General features: G+C 45.4%; 2 protein-coding genes across 2 annotated transcripts in view; both read right to left on the bottom strand.

Moving 5' to 3' along the window:
• CCNY (cyclin Y) overlaps positions 1-5139 on the bottom strand; it is a 258996-nt gene extending 253857 nt beyond the window's left edge. The window contains exon 1 of the mRNA XM_049885058.1: positions 4870-5139. Within this exon, the coding sequence (XP_049741015.1) occupies positions 4870-5023 (154 nt within the window). The 5' untranslated portion in view covers positions 5024-5139. The remainder of the gene's footprint in view (positions 1-4869) is intronic.
• CREM (cAMP responsive element modulator) overlaps positions 1-17492 on the bottom strand; it is a 477898-nt gene that overhangs the window by 163219 nt on the left and 297187 nt on the right. The gene's annotated exons all lie outside the window — the stretch shown is intronic.

Raw genomic sequence — 17492 nt, 5'->3', positions numbered from 1 at the left:
ATTATGATATTGGTGAAGAATACTGAATATACCATGGACTGCCAGAAGAACGAACAAATCTGTCTTGGAAGATGTAAAGCCACAGTGTTCCTTAGAAGTGAGGATGGCGAGACTTGGTCTCACATACTTTGGACATGTAATCAGGAGGGACGAGTCCCTGGATAAGTACGCCAAGCTTGGTAAAGTAGAACGTCAGCAAAAAAGAGGAGGACCCTCAAGGAGATGGATTAACAGTGACTGCAACAATGGGCTCAAACATAGCAACAGTTGTGAGGATGGCGCAAGACCTGGCAATGTTTCGTTCTGTGGTACACAGGGTCATTGAGTCAGAATCGACTCAACTGCAGCTAACAACAACATATATGTAAATCAAATCTGTCCTCCCAGCCTCTGACGCTGAATGAATTTCTACCGAAAAAGAACCCTGAACAACAAGTAACACCATCAAGATTTACCCAGCCAGGCGTTCCCAACCTTAACTGCATATGAGAATTACCTGGAGAGCTTTAGAAAAAACGTACTGATGCCAAAGCCCAGCCCTGCATTGCTGGTTTAATTAAAACTAATGCTGAGAACCGCTGGTTAGGTAAATTCTAGAATTATTATTTACAGAATTTGAGAAACAGAGAAAACATTATTTAAACAGTTAATTGGTATTTCTGGGTTTAGACTAGCGTCACCAGGCGAACTGGGCGCAAGAAGAGGACACTGCAGCCTGAACTCAAAACAAATAAAATGAAACTTCTGTGTCCTGCTCTATACTCCCTCAAGCTACCCTTAATCTGCAAAACAAGAGCCTGTGGTCGTCCAAACGTTCTTTCAAAAATGCTTCATGATTGAAACTGTGGATTCTTTTAAGTGAAAGAACACAGAATAGTGTTCTATTGTTCTCTACAAAATCCTTCAAGGCCCCAGTGCCAAATAGCTAGTTACAATTACTTTTTTTCCATTTCCTTACTAGAGTCAATAATCGCCTGCAGCCTGACTCTAAGAAATGGGAATCTTCCTTTCATTTGCATTTCTCTCTCTTTTTAAAATCCATCTAAAATATAAAGCCTCCGCCAGACATCACGGCACAACATAAAGGAGAAATTATCTCCAAACGTTCTCGCCTGTCAGCATTGCATAGGACTGGGTAATCCTTTTCCATAATAAATTCATTTATTCATCCGTTCATTACTTTAAAACACAATACTTTAATGATTATTACTGCTAGACATTCTTTTGAGATGATTTGGGCTATAAAACCCAAACCCACTGAGTAGATGCCGACTGATAGCGACTCTACAGGACAGAGTAGAACCGCCCCAAAGGGTTTCCAAGGCTGTAAATCTTTAAGGAAGCAAAATGCCATGTCTTTCTCCCACAAAGCACCACCAACCTTTCAGTTAGCAGCAGAGTGTTTTAACCACTGCGCCATCAGGGCTCCTGATTTGGGCTATAGCAGTGATCAAAAGAGACCCGTTTCTTAATATCCTTCTTGTTGTTGTCAGGCGTCATTAAGTCAGTTCCGACTCATAGCAACCCCGTGTGCAACACAACGAAACTCTGCTGGGTCCTATACCACCCTCACAATCACTGGGCTTGAGCCCACTGTGGCAGCCACTGTGTTAATCCACCTCATTGACGGTCTTTCTCTTTTTCACTGACCCTCTACTTTACCAAGCACCAACATAAAAGACATCTAAAGAGTTTTTTAAAGGAAGTGTGAAGTAACAGTGGAAATGTCACATTTCTATTAACATAAGTAAAAAGTTGAGCACCTACTATAAACCAGGCAGGAGCCCTGATGGCACAGTTATTAAGAGCTTGGCTGCTAACCAAAAGGTGGGCAGTGTGAATCCATCAGCCACTCCTCAGAAACCCTATGGGGGCAGTTCTACTCTGTCCTCTAGGGTTGCTGTGAGTCGGAATCAACTAGACAGCTACAGGTTTGGCTTTTTGTTTTTTTATAAACCAGGTGTTATATTAGTCTCTCTCTCTATGTATGCTACTCATTTAATAAAGGTGTTCTCCTATAGAGGTGAAGTTATCACTTAGTTAGTGGGCCAAGCAATGAGAAAATTCTTTCATTCGGTACAGTTTAAATTTGGCTTTCCACAACAGAGGGAATCTGGATCCTAAAATTGCCAGGAATGAATGATGACATAGACAGTTGTGTCAATCCATTCACATGGAAATCATCCTTCAGATTAGCTCAACTAAGTAAACTGTGAGGAGAGTTTTGAGTTTAAAAGAAAGAACAATCAAGTTGTCATAAAAATATATTTGACTTAAATTTTTTAAGTCAAGAATTATCGAAATTGTATTTTAAGCATGAACTGTAAACAATCTAAGACACTATTAAGTCAAGAAGTTTACTGATAAAGTAATATTTAAAAAAATACTGAACCCAATAAAATAAACATTACTAGACACAGTGAACAGTCCTTTAATTTCTTTACAAGCTCTAGTCCAAACCCAAAGTCACCCACATCAGGCAGAAATTCACAGACAGTAATTAAGTCCCATGCAAATACTCCTTCTCATTATCCTTTTAAACAGCATTCAGTGATTTAACTCAAAACTCTCTCCAAATCATCCTGATAATATTCTAAAAGAGATTTTTCAAAGCATTCTCAGGTGAAGCTATTTGACCCCACCCACCACCCCATCTCCCTCCAAAAAAAAAAAAAAATTTTTTTTTTAATTATTTTAGTATTTAAAGGGAATTGGGGGGGAAGTGGAGAGACAGCCAAACTAGGGTCAGCTTTTAAGTTTCTGGGGAGCTAATGCAGAACAACGCTGTTCTCCAACTCTAGGCAGAGACCAGGATCCCAACATGGGAATTTACTTCTCAGTTACGCCAAGGATCATCTATTACCCTCGATTTTTGAAGGACAACCCCACTCACCCTTTTTGCCTGTGAGTTTAACTTGACTTGTGGCTATGTTAAAACAGTAACTGGAATCCCAGGCTCTCCTACCGCCCCGCCCCCAGCACTGGCTGCTTACCAGATCATCTGTCACGAAACATTTCAGGTTTTTGTCGCCACATCAAAGATTCTGTTTCTACTTATGGCTGGCATCTGCCTGTCTCACAACCCCACAGCACCTTCCTACAGAATCAAGGCCTCTTTTCAAATTTACAGTCCCTGGCAGGGGCGGATGATCCAGTAAGCAAGGTAAGCATGGGCTTACTTGTGCTTACTTTCTAATTTGTAGTGAACAATTTCACATGGGTTTCACCACATCAAAGATGTAGTGTATAAATCCATTCACCTATGGTCAGCTGAACTTTGACAAAGAACCAAAGTCCATTAAATGGGGAAAAGACAATTTTTGTAACAGATGGTGCTGGCAAAACTGGATGTCCATCTACATAAAAAAAATCAAACAGGACCCTTACCTCATACTATAAATGAAAACTAACTCAAAATGGATCAAAGACCTAAACATAAAACCTAAAACAATAAAGATCATGGAAGAAAACATAGTGACAGTGCTAGGGACTAAATACACGGCATAAATACAATACAAACCATAACTAACAACACACAAACACTAGAAGATAAACTAGATAACTGGGAGCTCCCAAAAATTAAACACTTATGCTCATCAAAAGACTTCACCAAAAGAGTAAAAAGAGAGCTTACAGACTGGGAAACAATTTTTGGCTATGATACATTCGACAAAGGTCTAACCTTTAAAACGTGTAGAATACACCTCAACAACAAAAAGACCAGAGACAAGGGAAATACCAGTCAAAAGAACTAATGAACCCTAGAAACCACAGCATCCACCAGCTGCAGCCCAGAAGAACTAGATGGTGCCCAGCTACCACCCCAACCTGCCCTGACAGGGATCACAATAGGGGACCCCAGACAGCAAGAGAAAAACGTAGACCAAAATTCAAATTCACACACACAAAAAAAGACCAGGCTTACTGGTCTGACAGAGACTGAAGGAACCCCTGAGACTATGGCCCCAGATACCCAGCTCACTCAGAAATGATGCCATTACCTAAGTCCACCTATCAGCCAGAAGTCAGACAGGCCTATAAATCAAACGATAACATACGTGAGGAACATGCGTCTTAATCAAGTATACTAGGCCAAATCGGCAACACCTGCCCAAAAGCAAAGACAGGCAAGCAGCAAGGAACAGAAAAACTGGATGAATGGACATGGGGAACCTGGGGTGGAAAGGGAAAGGAGGGTGATGGGCGGAGGGAATTGCAATCAACGTCACAAAATAACCTGAGTATAAATTTTTGAATGAGAAACTAATGTGGGCTATAAACTTTCACCTAAAGCACAACAGAATTTTTTTTTTTAAATGATGTGGTGAAATTGCTCACTGCAGACGATCAGGTAAGCACGGAAGGTAAGCGCCGCGCTCACGGACAATCCGCCCCCGGGTCTCGAGAAGGACCAGCTGATGTCACCCACACGTCGCCGGTCCTCGCGACCGGCATGGACCAGCCCGCACCGCGGTGCTCCCGGAGCCGCCGGGCCGGAAAGTTTCCCTGCTGCCGCTCACTCGCTGGCGCAGCCCAGCACCCGGCGACGGCGGAGGCGTCCGGATGCTGCAGAGCCCAGCGGCTCGCCCCGGGGACCAGAGGAACATCTCGGTTACGGGGAAGCCAGTACCCCGATATGCGCACGTTTAACCAATTCTACTGCATCCACGGGAAAGAGCGCGCGGGGAAGGCTGAGAAAGCAAAATCAGGAAAACTGCGAGAAGCTGGGTGTGCAGTGGGAGCACCGCGGAATCGGCGGGGGAGGGGCGGGCGCCCTTACGGGGTGCCAGGCGAGCGGCGGGGGAGGGGCGCTCGTCGCCTCCCGGGGCGCGCGGCTCCCGACCCCGGCCCGGCCCGCGCGCGGCTCACCGTCGATGTTCTCCCGGTCGCTGATGTGCTGCAGGTTGCAGCCCGTGTCCTCGCGGCTCAGGTCCGTGTCGGGCCGGTAGGACTCCAGCCGAGAGTGGGCATTTCTCCTGAGCTTGGGGCTGGACGACACGCAGCACGAGGTAGTGTTCCCCATCTTCGGCGGCCCCCCGGCTCCTCCTCCTCCTCTCGCTCGGGCCTTCCTCCACTTCCCCGGCGCCCTGGCGAGGGCGGCGGGGAGCGGGCGGGGTGCGGGGCGGCGGGGCGGCGGGGCGGGGGCGGGCGGGGAGGAGTGGGAGAGGCTCGCCCCCGCCGAGGGGTGGGGAGACGGAAGCCGCAGCCCAGCTGCCCGGGTCAGCAGCGGCAGCGGCAGCGGCGGCAGCAGCGGCGGCGGCGCCTAGCCATGGGCGGCGGCGGCGACGAGCGGGCGGCGGCGGCGGCCCAGGCTGCTCCCCTCAGCCTCACACGCGCGCCTGCCTGCCTGCCTGCCTGCCTGCCTGCCCGCTGGCTCGTCCACGACGCCGCCTGCAAGCGCGTCCCGGGCCCCGGTCCCGGGCGGGAGAACGCACGGCCCCGCCTGCACGCGCGACTGCGGCCGCCGGGCCTAGGTCATCCCGCCGCGGCCATGGCGAGCCCGGCGCGCCGCGCCGCCTCCTTCCCCGCGCACTTTCCCAATCGGGGCGGCTGCTTTCCCCCGCGGCGGCGGCGGCGGCAACCCCGAGGCTGCCTTTTGCAAGAGGTTCCGGTTCAAGTGGGTGGTAACGCCGTCTCCGCGCCCGGCGGAGGAAGCGTCGGCGCGGCCCGCGCGGCCCCGCCGCGCCCCCGTCCGCCCCGGCGCGGCGAGGTGCAGCGGCCCGCGAGGGAGGGTCCAGGCGCCCCCGCGCCGCCGCGCAGCCCCCTCCCCGCCGCGCCGCGCCCCGCCCCGTCGCCGCCCCTTCCTTCCTCGCTGGGAGGCTGCCCTGGAAGCAGATGGAACGGCCGGGGCCGAGAGCGGGGACGGCTGGGGTCGGCGGCCGGCGGGCTGCGCCTCGCTCGGGCGCTGGGAAGGCGCCGGGAGCTGTGGTTTGGGAGCTCAGCTTCTCCAGCCCTTTCATTTCCTGGTCTCGGCTGCCTCAGTTCCTTCCCGGGTTAGGGGAGCATCGGGCTTCCTAAGAGGGCGAAAGGTGTGTATGGGGGCCCTTGTGCCCCCAGCGCCTGCGGCCTGCCGGGGTCCCGCCCAAGGTGGGCCCTGAGCCGGGTCAGCGGGCTGGAAGGAAGAGGCTGGGGGCTGCACAGTGCGCGAAAGGTGTGGGGGACACGGATGCAGCCCTGGTATGCAGTAGGAGCTTCGCTAGCCGCACCTAGGAGAATTGCCCCTTCCCCGCCTTTTTTTTTTTTTTTTTTTAAGCGTTTGAAAGGAAGCTGGACCTTGGTTTGGGAGTTCTGCTTTCTGTTTTGAGCTTTGCTGAGGAATTGGTGGGCCTTAGGGCCATATTAATGTCGAATTATAGCTGCAGAGTGTTTTGAGTTCTTTGGAGGTGAATAATGTGAGGTGGAGGAAAGTAAACTAACACAACTCTTCAACTTATTTTTTTTAAATACTGTGGATTTTTGTCGTGTCGGGAATAGGGTCTGAACTGAGACTGGTAAGATGAAAGTATGTGAAGGTGCCTGACACAAAGACATTCAAAAAATAATAAATGATTCCCATCCCTCACCATGACAGCCATCGCAGGCTAGAAAGACTTACTTGTTGTGTTGAGAAGAGCCTAAGGAGACTGTAAGGTGGCAGGTACGACCGTCCCCCCTTTTTCCAAATAAGTCAATAAAGATTTCATGAGGAGAGGCTAAGGGGAGAGGAAAAAAAAAAAAAGTTTTGAACAGGAAAAAACACAATTCAACCCTTTTAATTTTATATAGGAGGAAACTGAGGCCAGAGAGATGAAATGCCTCGAATTGCCCAAGGTCTTGGTACTAGTTAGTGACAGACCTGGAACCTAAAAGGGAAGAGAAGTTGCCTCGGCAATGTGTGGGCACCTTGCCAGAGCCTTTATAAGCATTATTTTATCTAATTCTTGACATCCAGGCTTTTTTTTTTTTTTTAACCTTTGCTGTCTCTTCATTTTGCAGTAATGTTTATACAGTACTTTGATTAGTCCACATAGAGAGTTCTGTGCTCTAAAACTGCATTGACGCCATTCATTGGGATAGGTGGTGGTGCAGACAAGATGCAGAAGGGAGTGTAGACGGGAAAGGGTGAAAAGCGACATGACCAAATAATGCTCTTTTTACTAGGGCTGCACAGACTCTGCTTTTCAGGAAAGGTTGGAGCAAACTGCAAGCTGGTAAATGGGTACATTTAGATTTTTCTGGGCTGCAGTCTGTGGGTAGGATGTCTGAAAATTGGGAGGAGACTTACCATATTGTCTGCTCTGATTGCCATTTTGTAATTCGGACCCTTTATGGAGTCCTGAGCGGTACAAATGGTTAACTCACTGAACTGCTAATGGAAAGGTTGAAGGTTCAAGTTCACCCAGAGGTGCCTCGCAGGAAAGGCTTGCCAGTCCGCTTCCAAAAAACCAGCCACTGAAAACCACACAGAGCACAGTTCTGCTGTGATACACATGGTGTCACCGTGAGCTGGAATCAACTCCTCAGCAACTGGTTTAGTTTACGTGAAGGTTAGCATCCAGTCATTGAGCCATGTGTGCATTGCATACCCAATTGGGCACATAAGCGCTATGGATAATCTTTATTTAATCATAAAGCTTCTAATATTTATAGTAATGTTATGGGTTGGAGGACTTAAGAGGAGAGACAGATGGCACTTAGGACTCTGTCTGTAAGGCAGTAGACCATGGCTGTCTGCATGCTTCCTGTTCCGGTAGGTCATCTGGCATCTAGGAAGAGCATCTGAAGGTGAGGGAAGACATTACTGGGTGTCAGGGTAACTAGAGATCCTTACTAAAGGGTGGGACAACCACTGGTCTGCAGTGACATCTCCTGCCCCCACCACTACCTCTCTGACTTTCCCACCATATCCTGTTTGGACTTACTCAGGAGTGTGACTATTGCATCTACAGACCTGGGGAGAAAAAAAAAGTGCTAAAGCCCAGCCAGGTGATTTACCTGGGTGTTAGCCCTGCCCACTGCAGACTCCTCAGGGCAGAGACCCACCTGCCTGACGCGCCATGACACTTTAGGAAACACTGCAGAAAAATGACCAACTCTTAGCAGAGGCAATGTGGTACCAAACGATAGTAATGAAAGATGTTATTGAACACGTGCCGTATCCTATATACTGTAATAAGTATTTTTTGCATCAAAGCCTATGTGTGGTGCAGTGGTTAAGGGTCCAGCTGCTCACCAAAAGGTTAGCAGTTCAAATCCACCAGCCACTCCTTGGAAACCCTATGGAGAAGTTCTCTGTCTTGTAGGGTCACTATGAGTCAGAATCAACTCGACAGCAACGGGTAAGCCTAGATTGTTATCTCCTAGTTTACGACTAAAGACACTTTAACTCCCGTAAGTAAACTTGTCTAAGGTCAAACTACTGAGAAATGGCCTACTTGGGGATTTGAACCTAGTTGTGATTCCAGAGTCTGTGAGGTCCCCTCTAAGCTGTATCCACCCCAACTCCATGCCCCAGCCCCAGGGGAAGGGGGAAGAGGAGCCTCAGAATACTGAGAGGGCAAATCTCTTGCAAATTTTTTCATAGAAAGGGGAGTCTAGTGTTGCTTTTTTCCCTTACACTCTCTAAAGCAAGCTGAGAGCTGACTGCTGAGGACTAGTTCTAGTCTTTAAGAAGAAAGATCAAGGAGTGAGGGGAGCCTCGTTATTTTGTGGGACCCAGCCCTTCTGTCCAGAGTTAAGACAACAGGCAACAAGATTGGGGAAAAGCCCTGTGCAAGAAATAGTCTGGGCACTTGGCCTCATGTCACATAGGAGTCCCAGTGTGCAGACCTAGCCCAGGATGGGGACTGGCCAGGGGGCAGGTGAGAACTGAAGCCCAAGGCCCTGGCCTCAAAAGGTTTAGCCTGATTAGTAAACGTAAACCTGGAGCTACTCATATACCACCCTGCCCTTTGAATAGAATCATTTGGGAGTTAATTCCCTTCGTCTTTCTCCATAACTGCTATTCAAGGTTTTAGTCATTGTAAAGAGGTAAGTGGACCGGGCAGTGTTGTGTTCTGTTATACATAAGGTCACCATGAGTTGGAACCAACCCAACTGCAGCTAACAACAATAAACAAGTAAATAAGGAACTAGCAGCGTCTCGTCTTGGGTGGATTAGCTAAGTCAAAGGTCTTCAAACTTTTTTATCAGTAGTTGCTTTTTTTCCCAATGAAATACGAAACCACAATATTTAAAACTTAGGAGATATTAGTATTAGCTTATGGTGATTCAATTTATAAAAATAAGATCACATAAAAACAAATCAGAATTTAAAAAACGAACCCATTGCCATTGAGTCGATTCTGACTCATCAATGGGAATAAACCAAAAAAAAAACAAAAAACCAAACCCGTTCCTGTTGAGTCGATTCCAACTCATAGCGACCCTATAGGACAGAGTAGAATTGCCACATAGAATTTCCAAGGAGCACCTGGTGGATTTGAACTGCTGACCTTTTGATAAGCAGCTGTAGCACTTAACCGCTACTCCATCAGGGTTTCCCATCCATGGGAATAAACCAAAAAACCAAACCCAGTGCCATCGAGTCGATTCCGACTCATAGCAACCCTATAGGACAGAGTAGAATTGCCCCACAGAGTTTCCAAGGAGCGCTTGGCAGATTCGAACTGCCGACCGTTTGGTTAGCAGCCGTAGCACTTAACCACTACGCCATCAATGGGAATACACTACCTTAATTCAATCAGGGCAGGTCATAATTGCATTCTTATATCAGCCACACTCATATCCATGAACAATGAATCAGTTACTTGCAAAACCCCTAGAATCACCTCCTGGGGACACACAAAACCACTGAGTAGAATTAGCCCAGGACCTGGACCATTGGTCAAAAGAAGGAAAATGGGTAGCGTCTGGGAGAAAAAACCTGTTGAGAGCGTATCTGCCCTTATTACCTGGCAGCCAGTTGCCCCTGTGTGTTGCACAAGCGTTCCTAAAGCAGGGGTAGAGTAACCAAGGCCCTTTTGTCTCTTGTACCGCCAATGCCTGTTACCCTGTTGCTTCCCAGTGACCTCCCCTCAAATGGTATCTCCCTTTAGTACTTGATGGCAAGCAAACTATACTCAAGACCTGGCACAGAAGTTATTTTGGCTAATGCCTTTTTACTTTTTGATAGGCACTTGACCTTGACTAACACAAGTTATTTATTCAAGAAACAGTTCTCGAATAACAGGCGCGCTGGGGATACAAAATGGATAAGATACAGTTCCTACTCTTAGGCAACTCATAGTCCAGTAAGGTAAACAGTCACAAAGACAGGTTTATAAGGTGTTAAGAAATGGGGCGATTGCAGTCACTTAAATGATGTAATCGGAACAGTGCCAAGCCTGCCTGCTACCTATAAATACCTCTCTTTATCACCTACGGATACACCTAAAATTCCATTATAAGGGTTTTGTTCTTAAGAATTATACCCGGGGATTCTCTGTCAGAATGAGAATTCCCATAAGAAAGCAAGGATGACTAGTAGACTTAAGTGCCTGTCAAGGCTTTTGGACCTGGAACACCGTTGAGAAGGATTCTGAGGTCCAGCTCAGGGACAGAATGCTGCTGCCATGAGGGAAGGAGGGGGGTGGACAGCACATTTTCTATCCACGAGTAAAACCAATACAGCCGCTGATAGCTTTGTGGAATAATTTCACTTTCTGAAGCAGGGAGTAAGGCCGACAGGATGGTGCAAAGGACAGCTACATTTCACTTGGGGAGAAGAGGGCAAAGAGGGAGTACGAAGTGGGCAGCTATCATCGCTGGGCGTCTGGCAGAAGGCCCACTTGGAAGCTGGCTTTTCTTCCTCACTACTCAGAATTCACCACCTGTCCCCAAGTTAAACAGCCTGAAGAAGTCCGGTCTCAGTCATGCCAAACCTTCTTTACCTTGTTTACCCATCTGGGCTCACCAAGAACAGAAATAGAAGATTTAACTTTTGATAAGGCAAAGTCCGTCATCTAGCAGGGTCAGGCATAGGTCAGAATGGGAGAGACTGCTATTCCTCTTTTAATTATGAATGATTGTTCCGAGGTTTACACTATGGACCTATAACTTCCCCAGTCTACATTCACGTAATAATAAAGTGTTACATGTCTAATGTAGGACTCTTAACATTGTACTTGGATTTTTCCTCCCTTGTCCTTTCAGTTCTTATACATTGTACCTTCTACATGTTATGAACGCTGTAATACATTGTGCTTTTTTTTTTTTTTTTGCTTTGAACGCTCAATTTTTAAAAGAAATTTTAAAACGAGAATAAAAATTCTTTTATATTTACCATCGTGTTGACCATATCTGGTACTCTCCATTCCTTGGTGTGCATCTGAGTTTCCATCTAGTAAGATTTTCCTTTGGCCTGAGAACTGTAACATTTACTGAAGTGCATACAAGTCTGCAGGCGATCAAGCCTCTCCATTTTGGTTTCTGTGAAACTTTGAGTTGCCTTTGTTTTTGAAGAATATTTTCACTGGAGATAAAATTATAGGTTGACTTTTTTTTCTCTTAGCACTTTAAAGAGTAATTCCATTTTCTTTGCATATCTCATGAAAAGTCAGCTACAGTTCATCCTTGTTCTCTGTATGTGATGTATTTCCCCTCACCCAGCCTGCTTTTAAGATGTCCTCTTTGTCATCACTTGTTTTCAACAATTTGACTATGATATACTTGGGTTTGCGGGATGCATGTGTGTGCTTATTCTTCCTGAAACTCTGAGCTTTCTGGTTCTGAGGTTGATTGTTTTTATTAAATTTGCAATTTTTTAGCCATTTTTTTTTGTTACCCACCTCCCCCGCTCTTTCTTAGAGTCCAGTTAACATAAGTATCAAACTGCTTGATGTTATTTCACAGGTGCCCTGAGACTCTGTTCATTTTTCTTATTATTTTGGTGAAAGTACACACAGCAGAACATTCACCTGTTCGACAGTTTCTCCACGTACGTTTCAGTGACGTTGGTTACATCCTTCACGTTGTGTCACCATCTCGCCGCCCCGCCTGTATCATTTCACTGCCGGGGACTTAGTCGCACCACTGCCTGAACTTCTCACCTGTGCTTTAACGTTGCTGTTGTCAGTTTGATCTCATATAAAGTAATTCTTTAAAGGAGCACAATGCTCAAGGCAAACGTTTTTTACTAATTTAGCTAAACTGTTGTCTATGTTAAAGATGACTTCGGGGGATAGCTTTAGTTCAAGGTTTAAAGATTTTTTTCAGGGCAGTAGGTTCAGAGGTTTCTCCAGTCTCAACAGTTTCAGTAAACTTAGATTCTGTAAGAAGTTGGAGATCTGTTTTACTTTCTTTTCCGTTTTTGATCAGGATTCTTCTAATCAGTCCTTAATCAAAACATTCAGCCATGGTAGCCAGGCACCATTCAGCTCTTCTGGCCTCATGACAAAGGAGGCCGCAGTTCATATAGGTGGGTGGACCTGCAATCCAGTTCCTGCTCCATTCCTGGGTCTTCTACCTCTGCTGCTCCAGGTAAGTAGAGACCAGTTATTGTATCTTGCATAGCTGCTCACGGGTTTGTAAGACTCCAGGCGCTACTCACCAAACTAAGGGGTAGAATAGAAACTTTGAAAACAGTATTAGGAAGCTATGACTAGGGGTCTGTACTCATCTGGAGCAAAAGAGAAAGAAGTAAACCGAACACTCAAAGAAGAAACTCATCTGCAGGGCTAATAGCCCACATGAACCACAGCCTTATCTATCCGGAGATGAGAAGAACTAGATGGTGCCTGGCTACAACTACTGACCACTCTGACCAGGGACATAATAGATGGTCCCTGATAGAATAGAAGAAAAATGTAGAACAAAACTCAAATTCTTTAAAAAAAAAAGGCCAGACTTACTGGACCAATAGAGACTAGAGGAACCCCCAAGACTGTTCCCCTGAGATACTCTTTAAACGTGGAACTGAAGCCACTCCTGGAGGTCACCTTTCAGCCAAGTAATAGATTGGCTCATAAACAGTATCACCTGTGAGAATTGTGCTCCCTTAGATAATCACCTACGTGAGAACAAATGATCAACTTACACTAAAGCAAAGAGAAGAAGGTAAGGGGGGGGACGGGGAAGCTGGAATGATGGAAACAGCAATCAGAGTGGAAATAATGAGAATACTGACACATTGTGAAAAACGTAACCAGTGTCACTGAACGATTTGTACCCGAATTGTTAAATGAGAACCTAATGTTGTGTTTAAGCTTTCACCAAAGATGCAAATATTATTTTTATTTAAAAATTTTTGGTTAATTGATCAGACAGCCCCACAAAGCCATGACCTTAATTCCTCCAAACTAAGAGAACTAATCGCATGAGGTGTTTGGTTGTATCTAAGTAGTATCAAGAACTGCAGCCTCTTTTTTTTTTTTTCTTCCTTTATTTTTTGGTTTTTTAAAAATAATATATTGCTGGGTACTGGGTTTTAATATATTGCACAAGATTTGCCGTTTTGCCCTTTTTCTGGCGTACAACTTAGTGACATCAGTTAATCAGTCAAGTTGTGTAACCACTCCCCTTCATCAATGCCAGTTTTCCCATGGCTATTCACGATTGCACTACTTCCCAGAGAAAGATCCCCTCTCACCCTCACCCTCCCACTCCAAGTAGCCACTAATAACTGTTGGTCTCCAATCTGTTCATTTTTTTAAGTAACTTCATTGTGACATAATTTACATACCATACACTGAAAGTTTTTTATTTATTTTTGCTGCCCACCCCCAAAGCTTTTATTTTTAAATAATTTTTTTTTTTTTAGGAGTATGAGGTTTACTGAAAACCTGTAAGTAGTAAGGGAAGTTCTCGTACAGTTTCTCCTGTTAGAATAATCTTCCGCTGGTGCAGTGCGTTTGTTACAACTGATGACTCAGTATTGACACATTATCGACTAAACCCCATAGATTGCGTTAGCGCTTCTCTTGGTGGTGTACCATCCCCATGGGTTTTAACAAATGCATGATGTTGTCTGTCCACCCTTACAGTATCATACAGAGTGGTTTCACTGCCCTAAAAATGTCTTCTGTCCCACCCATTTCTTCTCTCCCTCCTCCTGAGTCCCTGGAAACAGCTGATCTTTTTAGTGTCTATAGTTTTGCCATTCCCATAATGTCATGTGTTGTCAGTTTCCTTGAAGTCGAGTCTGACTCATAGCTACCCATGTTTACAGAGCAGAATTGCTGCATGGGGTTTTCCTGGCTGTAGTCTTAGAATAAGCAGATCACCAGGCCTTTTTGTGTGTGTGATACCACTGGGTGGGTACAAAAGGCCAGCCTCGAGGACAAACTGTGCCATCTGTTGTTATATGCCATCAAGTCAATTCCAACTCATAGCAGCCCTGTAAGGACAGGGTAGAACTGCCCCATAGGGTTTTCTAGACTGTAATCTTTATGGGAGCAGATCACCAGGTCTTTTCTCCCACACAGCCACTGGTGGGTTCAAACTGCTGACCTTCTGGTTAGCAGTCAAGTGCTTAACCGTTGCATCCCCCCCACACACAAACAAAACCACAGTCGAGCCAATTCCGACTCATAGTGACACCATAGGACAGAGTAGAACTACCCCATAGGGTTTCCAGGGAGCTGCTGGTGGATTCAAACTGCTGACCTTTTGGTTAGCAGCCAAGCTCTTAACCACTACACCACCAGGGTTCCCACTGTACCCCCAGGACTCCTTATTTGCACCACCTTGGTGGCGCAATGGTTAAGCACTCAGCTGCTAACCAAAAGGTTGGTGGTTTGAATCCACCAGCTGCTCCACTGGAGAAAAACGTGGCAGTCTGCTTCTGTAAAGATTACAGCCTTGGAAACCCAATGGGACAGTTCTACCCTGTCTTATAGGGTCGCTATGAGTCAAAATCAACTTGATGGCAATGGATTTTGGGGTTTAGGGACCTTGAATGTCATGTAGTTAGAATCGTATGGTATGTTGCCTTTTCAGACTGGTTTCTTTCACTCAGCAATATGCACTTAAGGTTCCTCCATGTCTTTTCATAGCTTGATAGCTCATTCCTTCTTATCACTAAATAATAGTCCATTGTTTGGATGTACCACAACTTGTTTATCCATCAAATATTGAAAGACATCTGGGTTGCTTCCAGTTTGGGGCAGTTATGAATACAGCTGTTGTAAACATTTGCATGCAGGTTTTTAGGTAGATATACATTTTCAACTCATTTGGGTAAATATCCTGGCCAACACTTGTTATTATCTCTGTTTTATTATAGCCATCATAGTGGGTGCGAAGTGCTATTTCATTGTGGTTTTGATTTATGTTTTCATAATGGTTTGTGATCTTGAACATATTTTCATGTGCTTATTGGCCATTTATATGGCCATTTCTTTGAAAAAATGACTGTTTAGATACTTTGCCCAGTTTTTAAATTGAGTTAATTATTTTTTTGTTACTGAATTGCAAGAGTTCTTTACATATTCTGTGTACTGGGCTGAATGGTGGCCCCCAAAAAGATATGTCTACCTCCCAATCCCCATCCCGGATGATCGGTGGTTCTGAAATCTACTGAAAAGTATCCTTGTAAGAGACAAATGAGGACAAGACAGAGAGAAGAGGAGAAGGCCACGTGAAGATGGGCAGAAACTGGAGTTAGGTGACCACAAGTCAAGGAAAGCCTCGAGCCACCAGAAGCTGGAAGACAAAGAAGACTGGAGAGAGCACAGCCTGTTGACATCTTAATTTTGGACTTCTGGCCCCTAAAACTACAAGAGAATAAGTTCCTATTATTGTAAGCCACGAAGTTGGTGGTAATTTGTTATGGTAGCACCAGGAAACTAATACAGTTCTGGATATAAGACTTTCATCAGACAGAGAATTTGCAAATATTTCCTCCCTTCCTGTGGGTTGACCTCCCTCAGGGTGAGGCCCAGCTTGCATTCCAAGCTCCCATCTTTATCTTAGCTCTATCTGTCTTCAGGAGGAACTATAGCCTCAAACAAAACTCCCAAATTAGTCCTCCCTCCACCTACCCAAGCAACCTTATTTCTCTCCCCTTGACATCCTGGTGCAGACCCTGTTGTAGAAAGGGTCATTTCTTGCCCATTGTCTCCTGACTTGCTTCCTCTGCTTGTTTCCCATATGCCTAGGTTTGTCTCTAATCTCCCACCTCTGGTTCTCTGGAGCCACAGGACAATTGTTTGGAAGAGGTTGGAACAGAGTCTGATAGCAAATAGTGTCTGATATGCCAGGGACCAGCTCTGGGAACTTGTAGAACCCCTAGTTAGAGTATTTATTCTCTTAAATTTTGCCTTCTCCCTGGAAATAATATTTAAACCTTAACCTGAAACTATCCCATGAAGCCTTCATTAAACTAAACAACAGTTTAACCCCATTAATAAAGAATGTTTGCCTCAAGCATAATGCTCTTATGAAGAATTATCTACATGATTGTGAACTGGCAGCAGCTGATCTAAAGCACAGATGAGAACTTTAAGGGGCAGGAGCCTAAATTAATGATGATGAAACAACATGGGTGGAGACAGAATGGTGACACAGTGGAGGTAACCAGTGTTACTGAGCTGTTCATGTAGAAATTGTGAATGAATAGATGTTCGGTTGTGTATATTGCCACCAAAATAAATATTTTTTAAAAGAGTTTTTAAAAAATTCTTTTTCTACCTCCTCCTCTTTCCCTCAACACAAGCTTCAAATGATCCAGAGACAGTTGGATTTCTCCAATTTTCCAGCATAATTCTCATACTACTTCCTAGCTATTACTGGCATTCATGGTCAGGCCCCTGAAGCCCCAGAGCTATGCTGTTCAGTACAGCAGCCACGTGTGGCTGTTGAGCACTTGAAATGGGCTAACCTGAACTAAGATGTGCTGTTGTTGTTAGGTGCCATCAAGTTGAGTCAGTTCCCACTCATAGCAACCCTATGTACAACAGAATGAAACACTGCCCTACTCTGCCCCATCCTCATGACCCTTGTTATGCTTGAGCCCATTGTTGCAGCCACTGACTGTTGTCAGTCCATCTCCTTGAGGGTCTTCCTCTTTTTTGCTGACCCTTTAATTTACCGTGTATGATGTCATTCTCCAGGGACTGGTCCCTCCAAAGTATGTGAGATGAAGTCTCGCCATCCTCGCCTCTAAGGAGCATTCTGGTTGCACTTCTTCCAAGACAGATTTATTTGCTCTTCTGACAGTCCATGGTATGTTCAATATTCTTTGCCAACACCATAATTCAAATGAGATGTGCTAGAAGCATAAAATTCACCATGTTGGAAGCTATGCTACCAGTCTTTCAAATACTAGTAGGATCACCGATGGTGAACAGTTTTCAGCAGAGCTTGTAGACTAAGACATAGTAGAAAGGTCTGGCCATCTACTTCCAAAAATTAGCCAATGCAACCCTTATGGATCAGAACAGAATATTGTCTGATACAGTGCTGGAAGATGAGGCCCACATGTTGAAAGATACTCAAAATATACAATGGTCACAACAATGAACTCCAATGTAAAA

Source organism: Elephas maximus, chromosome 4 (genome assembly GCF_024166365.1).
Source record: "Elephas maximus indicus isolate mEleMax1 chromosome 4, mEleMax1 primary haplotype, whole genome shotgun sequence".
Lineage (NCBI taxonomy): Eukaryota > Metazoa > Chordata > Mammalia > Proboscidea > Elephantidae > Elephas > Elephas maximus.
This window is presented reverse-complemented; position numbering and strand designations above follow the sequence as displayed.